Raw genomic sequence first — 22,292 nt, 5'->3', positions numbered from 1 at the left:
GCTCCCAATACGTATATACTTATCATTTTACTGTTCTTCTTACAAAGTTTTTGTATTTGATTAATATTTAGAAAAGTAAAAATAGAAAAATTCTGTTAGCTTTAAATGGAACAAAGGATATCATCTACTATCAACTCTCATAATGTGATGTCATGATAAATACCAGCAGGTTTGTTTTTTAATAGTAAAAATGCATTAAATTTTGGTCATTATTTTTAAAACTGGTGAGATTGACATGGTTGCTTGTACAGATATTTTTATTTCTTTTCATTAGATGAATGAATGTACCATATATAGCCTAACTCATTTTACAAATCTGTTTGTAGGGCTTTCCAGTCAGTTGTACATTAAGGCAACATTTATCTCTCTTAATGTTAGAGCAGAAAACTGAAACATAATCTATTTTTCCCCCTCAGGATCTGGCATTTTAAATATCAAAGACTGGATAACTTAAGACTCTGACTTCCTAATATTAATTTAAAACTTTACTAACATTTTCATTATAATTATATGAATATAAGTTTAGTTTACTTGCTTTTAAAGATATATTAACTTTGAGAAGCAATATAATTGGCTTTTAATTTTGTGTGTGTGGTGGAAGAAGAAAGGTTATTTTAATAATCAGCTGTTGATAATGACCATATTGCTATCAGTGGTCAGTGAACAAGGAAAAGCATATGCACAAAATACTCATGATTATTTGATAATAAATCATTTTAATGATCATACTCAAAATTATAAAATGAGGATGGCGCTGATGTGGAAAATAACAAAGGCACAGGCTCCCCAGATCTGTTATCCATATGTGCATGGCTTCTAAAATTTCCAGTGTCATCACTTTACTGCAAATAGTTCCTCTGTATTGCCTGGCCTAGCAAATAAAGCCAGTTGATCTGGTCAGGTTTATGTAGATGCATCATTCAAATTTAGGCTTCTCGGATAATCAGTGGTAAAGAACCAGCCTGCCAGTGCTGGAGACGCAGAAGATGTGGGTTTGATCCCTGAGTCGGGAAGATCGCCTGGAGGAGGAAATGGCAACCCACTCCAGTATTCTTGGCTGGGAAATCCCATGGACAAAGGAGCCTTGTGGGCTACAGCCCATGGGGTCACAAAAGAGTCGGACACAGCAGAGCATACACACACACACACACACACACATATCACTTAAATTTATTGTAAATATGTATTACTTTCTGTTCTTGAAAATGATCGAGCATTTGAAACTCAGATTTGCTTGGCCTCCAACCTAAAGCCTTAACAGTAACAGAAAAGATTGGTTAGTTTATGGTATGTTCATGTAGCAAAACATCAATACAGCCATTGTATATAAAAATATGTGAAAAAGAAACTTGAAACTGAGGAAGAGGAAATACCTGTCCTAGGTCTATCTAAACTAGGTGGAAAAACCTTTATTAGAAATTAAGGCATCAGGGATTTAAGGAGGAGAATTTGCTGAGTTTAAGACTTACGAGGCAGACCATGTCTAGTTCCCAGGGTCTGGAACATGGCTGTGAAAGTAAGTGGACAGCATTGGGACTGAGAAAGACGGGGCAGTTGTGAGAACAAGTATTTGAGTGTGTTGTGGATACATGGATTTGAAAAGTCTCAAGATAACAGCTGGAGTTGTAAAGAGTAAGATCTTTTGCTTGGTTTATTGGAGCAGGGCAGGGAGGCGACAAGGAGGAAAGGAAGCGTGTACCTGAGGAGGATTGACAACTCCAAGAACGGAGGGAGAGCGACAAATGTAATAAGTTTAAGAGTTAACAGTGAGTTTTTGTTTGTTTATTTGTTCTTTGGGTTTTTGTTGTGGTTGTGGTTTTTTTCAGGAGTACTTCCTCCTTGTCTGAACTGCTTTGCAGGTAGGTATCCACTGGAGCTGAGAGAATGCCAGCTGCTTCTTGGAGTGGGGGAGAAAAGGTAGTTTCTCCTGTAAATGCGTGCAAGAAAAACAGAGAGAATTTGGTCAGTTAGAAAAGAATGATAAGACGTTTCAGGCAAAGGGAGTAGTGTGAGTGTGGAAGTGAAGAAAATATAATAATTTGATCAGATTGAGGTTTAAAGGAGTGGCCTGGTAAGAGATAGGCTTCCCTGTGGCTCAGTGGTAAAGAATCTGCCCGCGAGTGCAGGAGACCTGGGTACCATCCCTGAGTCAGGAAGATCCCCTGGAGGAGGGCATGGCAACCCACTCCAGTATTCTTGCCTGGAGAATCCCAAGGACAGAGGAGCCTGGAGGGCTACGGTCCATAGGGTTGCAAAGAGTCAGATACGACTTAGCGACTACAAAATGACAATGGTGAGAGAGAATTGGAGAACAAAATTTGGACCTGATATGGTGAGTTTTGAATATCACTTGACCTGTAAGAGAGTGTTTCTCATTTATCCTCGCCCTCGCTCCGCTCTGTAATTCACCTGATAGAAAAAGAAACTCAAATATGAAATATGCTCCCATCAATATCACAGATCCATTCCCGTCAAATAGCAGCCCCATCTGAAAGGTCCACATGGATATTAAGCACTCAGAAAATTGCTTTTAAAGAAAAACAACTTCCAGAAAAAATTTTAGAAGCCTTGTAAAAATTGAGCTAGGTGACATAACAAAGCCTGTATAGTGAACAAGTGGTTAATTCAGTGTTCAAATGCTGTGTTTCATCCCAGGAATTCTTTCTACTCTATCTGTTGTAAATGCAACATATTAATTCTGTTTCTCTTTCTCTCCTTTTTCTCCCTCTCCCTCTCTCATTCCCTTTCTTCATTTATTCAACAAATATTTTGGGAATGTCTAAAATGTTTTCATGACATTGAAATTACCATATTTTATGCTTGAGCTTCACCCCAGATCTTTAGTTTTCCTCTTTAAAATAGACTTGGTACCTTAACAGTAAGATATAAAATTAATTTATAGTAAGGAAACTTTTGAGAATATCTGCTAATGAATTACTATAGTCTGTGGTTCCTAGATATATTATTAATATTTAGCAGTTAGGATATGCTTTGCTTATCCAAGTTCATGGAATGAATGGAAAAAACTTTTAGGACAGACAGAAACCTGAAAAATAATATTAAGAACATAGGCTTTGGTATGACATATCATTTAACTACTCATGTAACCAAAAGGGCAAATATTAGCATAACAAACTTCATGGCTCGGAATAGAAATATAGAGACTAAGGTGAAATTTTTAAAACTTTGAAAGTGTCCAGTGCGTCTCATGCTTATGAAATGTACAAGCTTATGAAAATGTACAAGTCATAATCAAAATTATTTTTTGTGTTTTTTTCTTAAACTGTGACAAAATATATGTAGCATAAAATTGATCATTTTGACTATTTTTAACTGTATCATTCAGTGACATTAAGTCCAGTCGCATTGTTATGCAACTGCCACCCCTGCCCAGCTCAAAACTCTTCCGTCATCTCAAAGGGAAACTCTGTACCCAGTAAACAGTATCTGTTCTTCCTCCAGTGCCTGGTAACCACTATTGTGTTGTCTGTCTCTGTGAATTTGACTATTCCAGGTACCTCATATAAATGAATCATGCAATGTTTTCTGCCAAGTTTTGCTGGTATTTTCAGAAGCATCTGGGCTAACGATTGAGAATAAATGTAACATCAATCTGGGCTTCATATAAGAATGATAATTTAGAATCAAAGTATTTTTCTACCTTTTAAATATAAAATTAAAGTTTAGGTTCAAACGTATTTCTCTCTTCTTCATTCAGAATAAAATTTAACTTCTTATATCTTTTTGAATTTTAAGTAAGTACGTGTTAGTCACTCAGTCGTGCCCAACTCTTTGCGACCCCATGGACTACAGCCCACCAGGCTCCTCTGTCCATGAGATTTTTCCAGGCAAGGATACTGAAATGGGTTGCCATTTCTTTCTCCAGGGGATATTCCCAACCCAGGGATTGAACCGGGGTCTCCTGCACTGCAGGCAGATTCTTTACCGACTGAGCTACAAGGGAAGCCTCTTTGGAATTTTACTTATAGTTAAATTGTATACTTTGAGCCACAAAATGTATAAGAGTGACAATCCCTTTCCTAATGACCATCAGCTTTGCACCTTAAATTCTTTATCTCATTTTATTCTTCACAACTCCATGAAGTATGTGATGTATCATTTTATGAGGATAGAAGTCAAGACTGGGAGACTTCAAGTACCATGTTCAAGCTACCCAGCTGGTAAGAGCAAGGTTAGGAATTGAACTCAGGGCTGTGGCTTGAAAGCTCCCTGCTGCTAACTGAAGAGGAACATGAAAAAAGATAAATAATATCATTTTTCAAACATAAAGCTTTCACTGTGTTTCTTCTGTATAAAAATATTTAATGGTTATGTTTGCCCCGTGGAAATGCTATATTTAAGTAAATATTTTAAATTCACCTCAAACATCAGGAATTATGCCATGCTTGCTATAAGGAAGAAAGAGAATTTAAAATGAAGGAACATCATTGTGTTCATTTGTAAATAACATATTGCAGCCAACTGTTTCCTAATTGCTCAGACTGTTGATAAATAATCCAGCCCTGCTGCTCTCCACAGACAATTTGCTTTGGATCAGATCAGGCAATTCAAACAATACTAATTACAGTGAAACCCTTTTATATGAATTCCTGTTTGTTGCAGGGGAGAAAACCCCTATATGAAAGGTTAAGACACTTACGTCTGATTTTTGCTGAAACCTCACAATTATTATCCAGGCTCAAGTTCTATTAGTCTGATCAGTTTTCATTAAATAAAAATGGATGAAGTTGTATTTTGTGTGGAAAAAAATATGTATTTCAATGTTTATTGTACTGTCATGAATTATGTTAATTATATCTTTTTAATTGAAAGAACAGATGTGAAAGTTTTACTTAAAGTAATATTTTCATTGAAATAAGCTCTGTTGCTAAATATTTACTGTCACAGAGATTTGTATATGAATAGATAAATGTGTCTGTACCAGAAAGAAACCAAGACTTTAGGAAGTCTTCATTATATCAGGGGATTTGCTATAACATGATATCATTGTATTTATGATTTTATGGTGTTAAAATGAATATTAAATGAAAGAAAATTCCCAAGGATTACTCAGGAGGCAGCTAAGTACATAACATTTTGTACAGATGGTTGGAAGGCACAATTTTGCTCCATCACTGCATCCATATCCTTGAACGATTTCGACTGAAGACAGCATTTCTTTGAATTTTTCATTAAACCAGACGTCTTGAAATATGAATTCCTTTTATGTTTCTGTGAGTTTTGGCTAAAAGAACCCCAGTGAATAAATCATACAATACTACGTGTCACCAGCACTTGTGAATATTTCTGCTTTGTTATTCTATTCTCAGTAGAGCACCATTGATTATCAAACTCAGCGGAGAGCATTTTATGATCATATATCTCCATTAGCTCCTAGTTTGACTACCATAGATTTTTCTGGTTAAGCCTGCATTATGTATTAGGAAGCCTATCTCTTCAATACAAAGTTTGATTTCATTTTTCTAAGCCTAGGACTCTTATTATGTATTATGTATAAAGATTCTTATGTTTTATATGTAAAAATAGGCTGCACTGTCTTTGTGTAAAACTAAAATGTATGCCATCTTTTTTTTTCTTGATTCACAGTTAGCGTATTACACTATGAAGATGAATCTCTACAATGCAATGGCTGTCAGGGTAAATATTTCTTCACTTGTTAAACAAATGAAAAGTCAATTGTGCCCTGAATTCGCTTTTAATAAAATGAGCAAACCAGAATAATGTAAATTTGATTGATATGCTAATGGTAAAGAGAGAAAAGAGTACATAGTTAAAAAGTTAGTTATACTAAATAGTCTTGGCAGTATTAAAAATTAGAGTAAAATGTAAAACACATAATTATCAATGCTTATGTTTTAGAATGTTAAATATCTGTGAGCCATGACTAGAGAAAGACTGTAAATATTAATGAAGCAATGTATTAGTTTCCATATGTCATATAGAATATTGTGATAAATAGACGAGCATGCTTCTGGAATATAAGGTTCCTGCCCAATACAAATCAATTAGAAATTATTCATATGATTTCACAGTAATAAAGTCAGTTTCCAGCTTAGACGTTTTATTTCTGTCATTTCTGTGTTCATTTTTATGTGTTACTTGCCTAATAGGAAGCTGAATTTTGTGATTATGAAGCTTCCTTGGTTTCTGCACAGATTTGGGGAAGAGCCACAGCAAAAGTATTATTTCTTTTGTATCAGTATGATAATAGTTTAATTGTGAAGCTGTTATAAATGGGGAAATTACTTAGGTGAATTTCATTAATGTCCTTAAAACCCATGTTTTAATTTTAATTTTACCTTCTCATATTCTCTTTCATTGATCTATTAATTCTTGTTTCTACTGATAATGGATTTTATTTTGGGTGAAGCAAGATAGGCAAATACTCTCTGAAAGTCCTGTGTTGAACTAAGGCAGTTAAATTTGCATTATTTTGATGACGTATACTGCTTTGGGAAAGGGCTTTCTAATGCAGGTGTGACTGTATGGGAGCCCAGCCCAGGGGCGATCTCCAGTATCTGTCTACCTCTCTGTGTTTCCCTAGGTTAAGGGGAAAAAAAGGAAGAGGAAAAAGTAGATTTTGTTGTTGTTGTTGCTTCTCCTGAGCCAGAAGAGAAACTCCAGGTGCACTGGGCTATATTTACCTCTCTTAGAAATACAGTAATATAAGAAAATAATTTTTCCTCTTTTAACAAGAATGCTTGAATCTGGGAATTTAGGAGAGTCTAATTCTCTGTACAGTTCTGCTAAAGGCTTAACTTCTGAGCTTAAAATAATGTTAGTTTTTTTTTTTTCTTTTTTGTGCACCTTTGTCTGAAAAGTAAAAAGCAATAGATAACAGAATCTAAAGCAAATGATGATGGAAGGCTCAAAGGTTCCCAGAGGCCATCAGGGGAGACAGAGGCACAGGAGTCAGGGCTAGAAAAACACATTCTCATGTTTCCTATTTAGCCCCAAATTTTGTACTGAATTCAGATCTGGCTGGAATTGTTAAGATTCCTTTTACCTTGACTAGGCACGTCTAGGACCTCCCAGGTGGCCCAGTAGTAAAGAATCCGCCAGAAATGCAGGAGATGCAGGTTCAATCCCTGGGTCAGGAAGATCCCCTGGAGAAGGAAGTGGCAATCCACTCCAGTATTCTTGCCTGGGAAATCCCGTGGACAGAGGAGTCTGGCAGGCTACAGTCCATGAGGTCACAAAAGAGTAGGACACAGCTGAGCAACTCAACAACAATAATAACAGGCATGTCTAAGAAATCCACATCAGTCCAAGCCACTCAGAAGGCAGTGTTTTTGTTATTCTAACATCATACTAAAATCTGTATTTCCTAGTGTTACCAAACCAAATTTGGGTCCACTTGCCCCCAGATAGTGAAGCTAATCTACGGACACCAGGTTGCGGTGAAGGAAGGTGCAGTGTTTACTGCAGGAACCAAGCAAGGAGTCCAGGCAGCTAGTGCTTAAAAGGCCCAAACTTCCTGAAGGCTGTCAGGGAAAGGTTTTTAAGGACAGTGTGAGGGTGAGGAGTTATGGGGTGGGTGGTCAGCTCATGAACATTCTTCTGCCTGGACATTCTTCTGGTTACTGGTGAGGTAATTGGGAGTCAAGAAAACCTTCCAGGTCCAGCGGGTCTTGGGGTCTGGGGTCTCCATGCTTGTGGGCAGTATACAGTTCACTTTTTCAACCTGGTTGGGGGTTTCAGTATCTGCAAAACAGCCATGTCAAAGGGCATGGCTCAGAATATTAGCTATAATCCTTGAGTAGGAGCTAAAGTTCTTTGACTTTGTTTAAAGGCTAAATTATTATTAATATTTTTCTTGATTGACTGTTTTCCTTTCTTTCTGCATTTTCTCACTTCTCTGATTAAATGTACTCTTTGGAAATTCAGGGAAGGCCTAGGAAGCTAGAGTTTTTCTACAAATAAGAGGCAGTTGGAGGACATGGGGTGGGGTTCTTTTCCATGAAGGCCCCATAGGATCCTGCTCAATTACACCTAATAGCATTGCCCAGTCTCACCTTTTCTTTGATTAATATCAGTGGAAGATGTTGAACTCTGTCTTGGTCCTGTGATCTTAGAAAACAGCAAACCTGTATGCACCTACTGACCCCCTCCCCGTCCCCCAACTCTTGTGTTTCAGAAGCAGCTTACTGCAAACAAACAAACAAACAAACAAAATCCTTCCCCACATGACTTAGATATGAGGCACAGATGCCCCCTTGTTCACCCATAGCAAAGCTAGACACAGTCCCCCAAATTCCTCCTTCACCTCACAACTGATTAGCTGAACTGTTTGTCCCTGCTGATCAACTGGAAAAAAACACGTTCATTAAGCAAGTTGTGGGTAAGCTTCTCTCCTTCTCCCAGGGCCCTTGACTTCAGTCAGCACATGGAGTCTCCTTAGTTCCTCCTCGTGAGAATGGGCTTTGGGGTAAAGCATCCTCTGATTTGCTATCTGATTATGCTGCCCTTTCATTCCCACTTGCCCATATCAGGTTCTTCCCAGCCATGTTCATACCTTCTTATAAAAGAAAAACTCTTTTTGCCTAACGTCCACCATGCTTGCAATTGTTACGGCCAAAGATTCTCTGTGTCTCAATAGTCCACCTCCATCTCCTGCAGGAGTCATTCACCCCCAGTTTCTTGCAGTAATTCTTTCAAGTCAAATCTCTCCTGGCTACATCCAGATTTTTTTTTTTTTTTTTATTTGACACATTCCAGGAGACAAGAGTAAAGGTGGGAATGCAGTGGTCATTAAGTGAAAGGAAGGAAGACTTGAGCATTACCTAGAGGTTGAAATGATCCACTGAAGACACTGAGGAATTTTTGCGAGGCTCTGTGGAGTGTGTAAATACTACTGTGGGAAATTTGAAATAGAAACGCTTCTCTGCAAAGACGTTCAAAGACTTCCTTCCGAGATTTGGATGAGCTAATTTGGTAACTTGGTAACGAGGAATCAGGACTAAGGCTCACTTGCATAGAGGCTGGTGTGACTGCCTAACAAAGATTAATTTTTAGCATGGGGTGATCACATGGCCAGAACTGAACTTATTTGTAAGTGGACATGGGCACATCTATTTGTAAGTGGATTTCTTTGCAAGATGGTGCTCTGAAAATTTTGCTCTCTGCGGGAGTGAGAGGCTAAAGAGACCAATGCGTGGTCCACATACCTTCTATGTTGTACGCATCTGAAGCTTACAAACCTAACTGGATACCAGCAGCTGACGTTTTACTTCTAATCTCTACAACTATGCCTTTTCAGTTTATAAGCTACCAAATAATTTTGCTAAAAAGAGCTACCCTTTAAATAATTTAAATATGGGTGACAGTAAGTGTACAGGAGAAAGAATTTCTAAGAGTAACTGATAACTACAGAAAATATATACGGCCAATATTCATACAGATATATTTTTATATATGCACCTAAATCATTTAGTAGAAAATTAAAAAAAAAAAAACTTTTTCTTACTCTGCTTCATATACTGAGTCAATTGCAAATTATGTATTTGACTATTGACTCCAAGCATGACAAATCATATTCAATTGTGAGAGGCCAGTGGAGCATTTCTGAAAAGAGAAGGAATTCAAAATTTTCATTTGTGGCTTATCCATTCCTAAATAGATGTCACTTTTATATAATGAAGAATAAATTATATATATGTGATTGTTTAATGACATAGTAATTCATATCTCAATTTGCTGCATTTATTTTTTAAAGGGTCACCTTTTCTCTAAAGACTTTACGATCCCCCTACCCATGTAGAATTGATCACTCTCTTTTTTTATGTCCCTGTTTTACCATCAACATACTTCTGTTATAGAACCTGTAACAGTTTATTATCCTTACTAATTTACAGGCCTGTATCCACTCCCCACACACTGTACATCCCTTGGGGCCTGGATCCTATCTTCTTAGTCTTTGAATCTACAGTTCCTGGCTTATACTAGATGTTTAAATAAATGGCCTGAATTAATCAATGAATATTGGCTCATGTTTTTTTAAACAAGGAGTAAAAACAAAAACAAAAACTGTTTGCTTCAAGTACTCTTTAAGACAAAAAAATTGTGTCTAAGTCCCTTGGTGGCCTTGTTGGAAATTATTTAAGCCCTTACTGGGAGATCTTTAAGGCTGTCTTGAGTGCTTGATTAGGCTGGGTGGTGTAGGTAAACTGCACATAGGAAGGTAATATTTGGTCAGTGTAATTCACATGTGAATGGAAGGTCTCATGAGCATTGGGACCTTGCCAAAGTGTTATAAGACTTACAGGCTTGAAGGAGGTCTGCTATGATATCACCTGCTATTAGCACCCACTCTGTGCCTGTACAAAACCCCTGCTACTGATTTGCAGCTCGGCCAGTGACGGTCAATTAATACAGCAATAACTTGCTCAGTAAATTTTTATCTTAGCTCCCAGGGCCCTATTCCTCGTGTTTCTCCATGTGCCACTTTATTGCCTTTCTGGTCTTTAATTTGAATTTACTCCAGATTAGAGTTCTGCTTTTCCTCCAGCATCTTGTCTACTCCGTTGTGGATCTCGTTCACATTTGTCCTCCAATATATTCTTTTTCAGTTCTTGCTCTTTGAACAGCTTTTAGTATCTTATGCAACTGTCTGAGTTGATTCCTTTGCTCAATTTCTTTCTCTCCCTGGTTCATCTACATGTGTGATAGTGTATCTTTTTACAGACTATAGAACTGACTCTCCATTTCAGATGCTAGTGAGCATTGACTTAAGCATTAGGGTGTCACCTCAGACCCTCCAAACAGACGACTCAGAGAATCAGTGTTCTAATAATAGTACTAATATAAAGATGAACAGCAGTATTACTTTATGTGTAGAAACTCCACTTAAAAATACCCACACGTAGCTTAAAAAAAAAAGTGCTATTTAGTGGAATTCTTTCATCCATCCTAAAGGTCTTTTACTTGTTCCTTTTCTCCAGTACTTTGATTTACAGTTTGCGACATCCAGAATTTTTTGCTTCTCTGTGGCTTTTGTTTACTCGCTGAACCCATCTAGAGGGAAGCCTATTGTATGGAACGGCACATATAGCTAATTCTTCCATTTCTAGGGATACATCCATTCAGCCTCAACTGTGTCTTTGAGCCCCTGTTTCTGCAATAGAATGGTTCCAGATTCTCATACTTACTACCCAAGCATGAATGGATATAGCTGGTAGATAACTAGGGTATACTTTAGTCAAACCAACTGCCAGTAAGAGCTATATGTCTCTGAGGAAAGAGCTTGCAATACCACATATTCACAAATCTTAGTAAATCAGAACCATCGGCAAATAATAATGATGTGCATGTATGCTCAGTCACTTAGTTCTGTCTCTTTGTGACCCTATGAATTGTAGCCCACTGGGCTCCATGTCCATGGAATTTTCTAGGAGAGAATAGTGGAATGGGTTGCCATTTCCTCTTTCAGGGGGTCTTCCTGACCCAGGGGTTGAACCCACGTCTCCTGTGGCTCTCACATTGACAAGAGGATTCTTTACCACTCTGCAACATCAAGACTTGGCAGTTGCCTAACAGTTACCACTCTCCAGGCACCTAAGTATTTTAAATACTTTTAACTATTTCCTGAAATGATCAACTCTCTTTTCTTTTGTTCAGTTGCTCGGTTGTGTCTAACTCTTTGCACGGACATGGCAGCACACCAGGCTTCCCTGTCCATCACCAACTCCCAGAGCCTGCTCAAACTCATGTCCATTTAGTCAGTGATGCCATCCAACCATCTGATCCTCTGTTGTCCTCTTCTCCTCCTGCCTTCAGTCTTTCCCAGCATCAGGGTCTTATTTTCTAATGAGTTGCCTCATCACATCAGATGGCCAAAGTATTGGAGCTTCAGCTTCAGCATTAGTCCTTCCAATGAATATCCAGTATTGATTTCCTTTAGGATTGACTAAAGGAACTGGTTGGTTTGATCTCCTGCAGTCCAAAGGACTCTCAAGAGTTTTTTCCAATACCACAGTCCAAAAGCATCAATTCTTCGACATTTAGCCTTCTTTATGGTCCAACACTGGTCATAGGTAACACCCTCTTCCAACAGCACAAGAGAAGACTCTACACATGGACATCACCAGATGGTCAGCACCGAAATCAGACTGATTATATTTTTTGCAGCCAAAGATGGAGAAGCTCTATATAGTCAGCAAAAATAAGACCGGGATCTGACTGTGGCTCAGATCATGAACTCCTTATTGCCAAATTCAGACTGAAATTGAAGAAAGTAGGGAAAACCACCATTCATGGATGACCTAAATCAAATCCCTTATGATTATACAGTGGAAGTGAGAAATAGATTTAAGGGCCTAGATCTGATAGACAGAGTACCTGATGAACTATGGACGGAGGTTCGTGACATTGTACAGGAGGCAGGGATCAAGACCATCCCCATGGAAAAGAAATGCAAAAAAGCAAAATGGCTGTCTGAGGAGGCCTTACAAATAGCTGTGAAAAGAAGAGAAGTGAAAAGCAAAGGAGAAAAGGGAAGATATACCCATATGAATGCAGAGTTCGAAAGAATAGCAAGGAGAGATAAGAAAGCCTTCCTCAGTGATCAGTACAAAGAAATAGAGAGAAACAATAGAATAGAAAGACTAGGGATCTCTTCAAGAAAATTAGAGATACCAAGGGACATTTCATGCAAAGATGGGCTCAATAAAGGGCAGAAATGGTATGGACCTAAGAGAAGCAGAAGATATTAAGAAGAGGTGGCAAGAATACACAGAAGAACTATACAAAAAAGATCTTCACGACCCAGATAATCACAGTGGTTGGATCAGTTACCTAGAGCCAGACATTGTGGAATGTGAAGTCAAGTGGGCCTTAGAAAGCATCACTATGAACAAAGCTTCTGGAGGTGATAGAATTCCAGTTGAGCTATTTCAAATCCTAAAACATGATACTGTGAAAGTGCTGCATTCAGTATGCCAGCAAATTTGGAAAACTCAGCAGTGGCCACAGGACTGGGAAAGATCAGTTTTCATTCCAATACCAAAGAAGGGCAATGCCAAAGAATGCTCAAACTACTGCACAATGCACTCATCTCACAGGCTAGTAAAGTAATGCTCAAAATTCTCCAAGCCAGGCTTCAACAATACATGAACCGTGAACTTTCAAATGTGCAAGCTGGTTTTAGAAAAGGCAGAGGAACCAGAGATCGAATTGCCAACATCTGCTGGATCATTGAAAAAGCAAGAGAGTTCTAGAAAAACATCTATTTCTGCTTTATTGACTATGCCAAAGCCTTTGACTGTGAGGATCACAATAAACTGGAAAATTCTGAGAGAGATTGGAATACCAGACCACGTGACCTGCCTCTTGAGAAACCTGTATGCAGGTCGGGAAGCAACAGTTAGAACTGGACATGCAACAACAGACTGGTTCCAAATAGGAAGAGGAGTACGTCAAGGCTGTATATTGTCACCCTACTTATTTAACTTCTATGCAGAGTACATCATGAGAAACGCTGGGCTGGAAGAAACACAAGCTGGAATCAAGATTTCTGGGAGAAATATCAATCACCCCAGATATGCAGATGACACCACCCTTATGGCAGAATGTGAAGAGAAACTAAAAACCCTCTTTATGCAAGTGAAAGAGGAGAGTGAAAAAGTTGGCTTAAAACTCAACATTCAGAAAACTAAGATCATGGCATCTGGTCCCATCACTTCATGGCAAATAGATGGGGAAACAGTGGAAACAGTGTCAGACTTTATTTTGGGGGGGTCCAAAATAACTGTAGATGGTGACTGTAGCCATGACGTTAAAGGACGCTTACTTCTTGGCAGGAAAGTTATGACCAGCCTAGACAGCATATTAAAAAGCAGAGACATTACTTTGCCAACCAAGGTCCATTTAGTCAAGGCTATGGTTTTTCCAGTGGTCATGTATGGATGTATGGACTATAAAGAATTCTGAGCGCCAAAGAATTGATACTTTTGAACTGTGGTGTTGGAGAATACTTTTGAGAGTCCCTTGGACTGCAAGGAGATCCAACCAGTACATCCTAAAAAGGAAATCAGTCCTGAATATTCATTGGAAGGACTGATACTGAAGCTGCAACTCCAGTACTTTGGCCACCTGATGTGAAGAGCTGAGTCATTTGAAAAGACCCTGATGCTGGAGATGATTGAAGATAGGAGGAGAAGGGGACGACAGAGGATGACGTGGTTGGATGGCATCATCAACTCAATGGACATGAGTTTGAATAAACTCCGGGATTGGGTGATGGACAGGGAGGCCTGGCGTGCTGCAGTCCATAGGGTCTCCAAGAGTCAGACACGACGGAGCAACTAAACTGAACTGATTGAATGGGACTAGATGCCAGGATCTTCTTCTTTTTTTTTTTTAACGTTGAGTTTAAGTCAGCTTTTTCACTCTCTTTCAGCTTCATCAAGACACTCTTTAGTTCCTCTTCACTTTCTGACCAACTCTCTGGATATCATAATTCCACTTTGGAAGTTGGGAAATTGGAAAGATGTCTTGCCCAATGTCACATAGCTAGTGACAGTGTTAGGAATTGAACCCAGGAGGTTTGGTACCCACATTCCTGTTATATCTAGCCACTTATAGTCTTGCCTTTACTTCTAGTCTTTCTCCCCTTTCTTCAAAAATCTGGATGAGAGCTATTATATGAACCCTAGACCAAGCTCTTAGGGAAATTTTATTACTTTCACTCTGGTAAACTGAACCCCTTGCCCTGATAATTCATGAACGTTTTTACTGGTAGCACATTCCATTCAAGGAATTCTAAATTTAGTGATAATTTGTAGAAAACTAAGTTGAGACATCCCAGTTCAGTGTCACGTGCTTCCCCTTGTAGGCCAAATGGGATGGCTTAGTATGAAAAACCTCACCTTATAAATGAATATTTGAGCTGTAGTCTTCACATATTGCTATTGTTAACACAGAATTTGACATCCATCATAACCCCAGATTCAATACTATTCTTGATACAATTTTAAATGAATTTCCATATAGGATGTAGCAAACTAAAAATGAATCTGTCTTTTCTTTCCTACTTGGACTACAAGATGCAGATCACATAGATTTTTGTGATCCAAAAACTATAATTTGGTTGTATTTGAACTTCCACCATGTCTGTTTTGGACCCTGAAAAATGAATGGAAAAGAGGATTCCAACTTGGTTAAAACTTTAGAAGCCCTACCAAATAGTTATCGGGACTGCTATTCTTCAACTGCAGCTCTCTCTCTTTATCCATTAACTCTTGGACTCTACTGGTCTTCAATAAACTCAGCCTAATGAGGAGCCATAACTGGCACAGACTTTGGAAGTTCGCAAAGGCAAACTGAGCATTATTGATTCCTTGCAATACCTTTGAAAAGCCTCCTTTGGGTCATCTGATACATCTTGAGTTCTCATTTGTCTGTCTGTCCTTGGACAACCAGAATAATCTCATATGCACGCAGATTGTAAGCAGTGCTAATGTGTAGTATCTTGGAGATCTCGTTTCAAAAGTATGTTCCATTAGACTTTTCCCTCTTGTTTTCAAAGATCTGTGAGGAATGAAAAATGGTGATAATCTAAAACTTAGTTTTAAAGAACTACAGATGTAATTAATTTTTTAAGATAGAATTTCTTTTACCCTAGAAACCTGGTCCTTGTCCTGAATCAACCACATATACTTTCTTAATGGTGTTCAGGGGCATCTGAACCTTTATTGTTGCAGTTGCTTTAAATGATTTCACTTGAAATTAGTGCCCTAACACATTTTAGTTCAGAAAGAAATCCTCACTTTAAGGAAAGTAAGAGCTGTAATAATAAGATGGACACTAGAATTAAAGATAACTTAAAATAATCAATTTTCAAAGTAACCAAATTTATTGGTTCTTTTATGTAATAAAAATTTTTGTTTACAAATATCTAACTCAAAGCATCAATTGACCTTTTTCTTTTGTTTCCTTTTTGTGTCTAAAGTAGGAAAAATACAAGGAAAGTTTATATTCTGTGGCTTTAATCAGAAAATGGTTAAATATATATCAGATATATAAGGATCCATCTCAATTTACTAAACTATTTATAACCCTGTTTTCATATTTATACTACTATGAAGTATTTATGTTTAGAATAATGACTCCAAAATCAGATAGAGATAAATCAGTTTAGTTCAGTTGCTCAGTCGTGTCCTACTCTTTGCAACCCCATGAATCGCAGCATGCCAGGCCTCCCTGTCCATCACCAACTCCCAGAGTTCACTCAAACTCACATCCATCAAGTCGGTGATGCCATCCAGCCATCTCACCCTCTGTCATCCCCTTCTCCTCCTGCCCCCAATCCCTCCCAGCATTAGAGTCTTTTCCAATGAGTCAGCTCTTCTCATGAGGTGGCCAAAGTACTGGAGTTTCATCTTTAGCATCAGTCCTTCCAAAGAACACCCAGGACTGATCTCCTTTAGAATGGACTGGTTGGATCTCCTTGCAGTCCAAGGGACTCTCAAGAGTCTTCTCCAACACCACAGATAAATAGGTAAAATAATTCAGGGAAGAAATACTGATTCTCTCTTTAAAAAAAAATTACTTATTTATTTTATTTATAGCTACACTGGGTCTTTGTTGGTGCACGTGGGCCTTTGCTGTTGTGCTGAGGGGAGGCTACTTCTAGTTGCAGGGTGCCAGTTTCTCATTGCAATGGTTTCTCTTGTTGTGGAGGATGGGCTCTAGGCACATGGGCTTCCGTAACTGCAGTACATGAGTTCAGTTGCTGTGACTCATAGACTCTAGAACTCTGGCTCAATGGTTGTGGCACATGGGTTTATTGTCCTTCAGCATATCATATCTTCCTGGACTAGGGTTGGAACCTATGACCCCTGCGTTGGCAGGAAGATTTTTTATTATTGAGCAACCAGGGAAGCCCTGATTTCCTCTTATTTACTAGATTATATGTTGGGTTCTAAGAATACAAAACAAGTAAGACACAATGTTATTCACATGGAAGAAGCTATCCCAAAATGTTAGCCTAAGGAATAAGAGGGGAAGGGATCCTCTAGATAAATCCTAGCTTTTGCTGGATGGTAGGCAGATTTAAATGTTCCATCCCCATGCAAAAAATTATTTCTTTCTCCCTCCTACTACTTCTGGTACCAATGTCTTTGTGGAATGATTAAAGAAATTTAGAGAAAAGAAGTACAAAGACCAGTAGAGTAGGGAAACAGAATATTAAAGAGAAGAAACTGCATATGGAATAATTATCCAAAATCTCCAGATAGCTAAAAACATCTAGTTTAAAATATATATATTTCTAGCTTAAAAACATGTCTATTTTTCTACATATTGACATGATAATATGGTGACATTGAGAATGAAAACTTTGATATTACTAGTTTTAAACACCCTATCTTTGAAAATTTGGTAAACCCACTTTTCTGGGCTCACTGTATAGTCTTTGCAGAATGTTCAACATTCAAATAAGTAAAAGTAATGAATGAGAGTCCTGTTTATATGCTCTCATGTACAACTAGAGCTTTAGTCCTAGGCACGTTATCATCAGTGATATATTGTCTTTCATATTTTGATTTTAATTTTAGGTGTGAAAATGTTTTTTCTCTCTTTTGACAACATTAAGATTACTGTGAATTTTGAGGAATAATAATAAACCCAATGGAGGGAAAATATTTTCTATGAACAGATGGCTTTTGATATATCAAGGTTTTGCCATTTATTTTAGTGCTTAAAATAAACATTATTTATAAGACCACTTACATTTTGATGTTACTTAATGAGGAATATGCATCATTGATTTGACTAGCTTAAGAGGTCATTTAGAACTTGCCCGTTAACAAGCTGTAATCTGCTGAGCATGCAGTGACTTTGTTTAAAATTATCTATTCAGAGCTGATCAATGACAATAATTGTTTTATACCTATCACTTCTGAAAGTTGCTAATGACTTTGAAGGACGTGAACACTAGCCCTTTTTTGGGAAACTGTAACCCACTCACCTTGAAATTAAGAACATTATCCAAAATCATCTTGCCTCTTGAAAATATTTTGTTTTTTAAAAAAGTAAAAGTCTATTCACTAGTACTGGGATATCAACAGGACATTTAGGCAAAATTTAAGATGATATTTGTTCCTATAGCAATAAGTATAGTGGAACGCCAGCCTATATTATATCTTATATCAATTGTTGTTCAGTCAGTAAGTTGTGTCTGACTCTTTTTGACCCCATGGACTGCAGCATGCCAGGCTTCACTGTTCTTTGCCATCTCCTAGAGTTTGCTCAAACTCATGTCCATTAAATAAATATTGGTTAAACTGGAATTCCTCTAATGTAAAAAAAAAAAAATTACTATGCATTTTAAATGAAAGAACATGCACACACTCTTTCTCTTTATACAGTACATTCATCACATGTTTTAGTGGAAAGAGCCTGGTCTCTGGAATAAGACAGAGCAGTTTGTATCCCAATTCTGCCATTTACTGTTTTGCTGGTTATGCTGTGACCTAGATCAAGTTACTTAACCTCAGTTTCTTTATTTTTAACATGGAGATCGTGCCCTATTCACAAGGATACCATGAAAATTAAGGCGGTTAGCATAATATCTGGAAAGGAATTGTAGCGTGACTTTGGGTGGATGTCTAGGGACTGAGGGCATTACGAGACTCTCTGAGAGTGCATTTGTGGACTCTGTGGATGTGTTTGGTGCTGTTTCTGGTGCCTGCTCCCTGTGGAGTGGGAAGGAGTCCATCCCATGGGCTTCTTTTAGTTCTCTGGCTATTGGCACAGATTTTTCAGCCAGCTGCAGACTCTGCCCTTTCAGCTTCTCTCCAAGTGAAGCCCTTTCAGCTTCTCCCCACTACTCTGCCATGACCTAAACATAAACCACCATCTTTCCTCCTCAGGACTTCAGCATGCATCTTTTATGTTTTCTGACATATCTAATCTTATTTAGAATTTAATGATGTTCCTATGTAGTAGGTAGTCCACCCCTTAACGCTGTTTGATATCCTAATATTTTTCCATGCTTCCTGAGTCATTTCTATTGCTGATGATGGATAGTCTATCAGCGCTTTTGTTTGTAAGTATTCCTGTGTTTAATATAATTATTACTGTATATGCAATAAAAGTAAGCTGAGATTCATGTGAAGCCATCCAACTAGCTATTAATGTATAACCTCAGGCATTTATTTAAGCTCTCTAAGCATCAATTTCCTCTTCTATCAAAGAAAGCTAATGATAATCTCCACCTCAGAATGATACTGTAATGATTAAGTTAAATAAGCCAGGAAAATAGTCATTATTTGCATGTATGATTTATATATGTATATGTATTCCAATAGATTATTCTTTTTCATTAGGAAAATGCTTTTTATATCAATCCCTCCCATTTCTTTGCCAGCCATAATATGATGTTTGTCAAATTAGAGGAAGATAGTTTCTAAATTGGGCTTCCCTGGTGGCTCAGATGGTAAAATAGAACTCTAGAAAAATTAATTTTTCTTAATTTAGAGAATAAAGCTCTAAAATAAGATCATTTGAAAAATATTTAGAAAGGCACTGTTATGCTAGCATTGTTACGCTAGCTTGTTACTCTACTTAGTTTTACTTTCCAGAACTAATTTCTCTATTTAATTGTTCTTACAATATGAACAATAAGTGGCTTAGCATCTCTTCAATTATTTTAGTCATTCTTATACTAGGCGGTTGACTAAACATTTCTTCAAAGTCTTCACATTTAATATTTCAGATTGTAAAATACCTTTTAACTGACCATATTTTAAAACAGAGAAAATTAGGGGATCACAATTCAAGTAAGACATTTATTTGGGAGAATGGCATTGAATCAAGTTATAAAGATTTTAAACTCAACATATTTAGCTTAAAACCCTTAGGCTTTTCAGATAAAACTCAGTAGACCAAAGTTCAGTCTCTTATTAGTCACTTTTTCCTATGGACAAAAAAAAAAAAAAAGATGTTTAAAGAAGATGTGTGTTCCTAGCCCAGCTAACTGTGCAAAACATTGGAAGGACTTCATATCCAAAGAAAACTGTTCATCATGTGTGTTATTCAGTCACTAAGTTGTGTCCAACTCTGTGACCTCATGGAGTACAGCATGCCAGGCTTCCCTGTCCTTCATTATCTTCCAGAGTTTGCTCAAACTCATGTCCACGGAGTTGGTGATGTCATCCAACCATCTCATCCTCTGTCACCCCCTTCTCCTCCTGCCCTCAATCTTTCCCAGCAACAGAGTCTTTTCCAATTAGTTGGTTCTTTGTATCAGGTGGCCAAAGTATTGGAGTGTGTGAATAATTTATGAATATGCAAACTACTTGAAATTTTTAAAGAATGAAGTTAGTCTTTATGCAAGGCTAAGTTAACATTTTTTTCTAATTTTTTCTATTTCTTCTTCTTCTACTCCTTTAAAGAAGTTGAGGTATTTTGTACTATAGACTTTTGGTTTTCCACAAAATTAGGATCTACATATTAAAAGTTTTGTTTTGAGTTTTTCTAATAGCGATTATATTAGCAAAGATAAAGCTTAAAGTGATTGATTTTTCTTATGATTATTGGGGCTTTGAAGGCATTTAGTAGCCCATTTAATAAGTATGTTCTTTTAGACACCAACATTTCTCTTATCTAAAAAACTAGATACTTTAAACAAATATTTGTTCATTGAAAATTACAGTTCCCCTTGTTCACAGTTCTGTGTTGCAATGGTTTAGAGAACAGGCCCCCTGAAGTTCTAATTTGATTCTTAAATCCATCACTAATAGCTGTATAATTATGGGAAAACTGTACAATTATAATAGCTGTATAATTATGGGGAAAACTGAATATTTTCCTTTTAGCATTTTCTCATCTATAAATAAGGTGAAGAGAGTATTTATGTCATTGTTGTTGTTCGGTCGCTCAGTCATGTCTGACTCTTTGCGACCCCATGGACTGCAGCACACCAGACCTCCCTGTCCGTTGCCAACTCCCAGAGTTTACACAAACTCATGTCCATTGATTTCGTGATGCAATCCAACCATCTCAACCTCTGTCCTCCCCTTCTCCTCCTGCCGTCAATCATCCCCAGCATCCGGGTCTTTTCCAATGAGTCAGTTCTTTGCATCAGGTAGCCAAAGGATTGGAGTTTCAGCTTCAGCATCAGTCCTTCCAATGAATATTCAGGACTGATTTCCTTTAGGATGGTCTGGTTGGATCTCCATGCAGTCCAAGGGACTCTGAAGAGTCTTCTCCAACACCACAGCTCAAAAGCATCAATTCTTCTGCGCTCAGCTTTCTTTATAGTCCAACGCTCACATCCATACATGACTACTGGAAAAACCATAACTTTGACTAGATGGATCTTTGTTGGAAAAGTAATGTCTCTGCTTTTTAATATGCTGTCTAGGTTGGTCATAGCTTTTCTTCCAAGGAGCAAGTGTCTTTTAATGTCATGGCTGCATTCACCATCTGCAGTGATTTAGTTAAAGAAGAATTAAAATGTGATGATGAAGGTACAAGAAAACATTTTCTTTAAAGATTTTGATACAACTGTATTTAAAAAGTCCATTAAAAACATTGATTTCAATGAGACAAAATACAATCTTTCAGCCAGTTGGTTATTAAAAAAACAAAAAATCCATCTGGTCAGGAAGTGGAAGTGGTAGGAATCAGTAAAGCAAACTTTTGATCTTTCAATAGTTAATTTCACACAGTATTTTTAAAACCATTATAAATGTTATAAATTATAGTAACCTAGAGTATGTTTTTGTCTTTATAATATTTATTATAAATCTATGAGTAAACCTATATTTGCAACTATATATACTGTTATTGGAAAAGAAAATGGCAACCCATTCCATTATTCTTGCCTGGAAATCCCATGAATAGAGGAGCCTGATGAGCTACAGTCCATGGGGTCGAAAAAGAAACACAGCTAGCAGCTACACAACAAACTGTTACGTTTGTGTGTGTGCTTCTCAGTCATGGCCGACTCTTTGTGACTCCATGGATTGCAGCTCGCCAGGCTCCTCCATCTATGGGAATTCTCCAGGCAAGAATACTGGAGTGGGTTGTCAGGCATTCATCCACAGTATCTTCTCAACCCAGGGATTGAACCCAGGTCTCCCGCACTGCAGGCGGATTCTTTACAGTCTGAGCCACCAGAGAAGCCCAAGGATACTGGAGTGGGAAGCCTATCTCTTCTCCAGGGGATCTTCCCAACGCAGGATCTGAATAGGGGTCTCCCAGATTGCAGGCGGATTCTTTACAATAGTAGAAAAGCCCAAGAATTTATTTGATAAGATTTAATCATC

General features: G+C 37.7%; 1 protein-coding gene across 6 annotated transcripts in view; it reads left to right on the top strand.

Annotated features, from left to right (window-relative positions):
* The window catches only part of SPATA17 (spermatogenesis associated 17), a 251,553-nt gene that overhangs the window by 43,040 nt on the left and 186,221 nt on the right, over window positions 1–22,292 (top strand). For all 6 annotated transcript variants that reach the window (XM_070384497.1, XM_070384501.1, XM_070384499.1 and 3 more), the window contains exon 4: window positions 5,608–5,658. In XM_070384497.1, the coding sequence (XP_070240598.1) occupies window positions 5,608–5,658 (51 nt within the window). The remainder of the gene's footprint in view (window positions 1–5,607; window positions 5,659–22,292) is intronic.

Source organism: Bos mutus, chromosome 16 (assembly GCF_027580195.1).
Source record: "Bos mutus isolate GX-2022 chromosome 16, NWIPB_WYAK_1.1, whole genome shotgun sequence".
In the NCBI taxonomy this organism is placed as follows: domain Eukaryota; kingdom Metazoa; phylum Chordata; class Mammalia; order Artiodactyla; family Bovidae; genus Bos; species Bos mutus.
The sequence above is the reverse complement of the archived record's forward strand: the minus strand, read 5'-3'. Positions and strand labels throughout refer to the sequence as shown.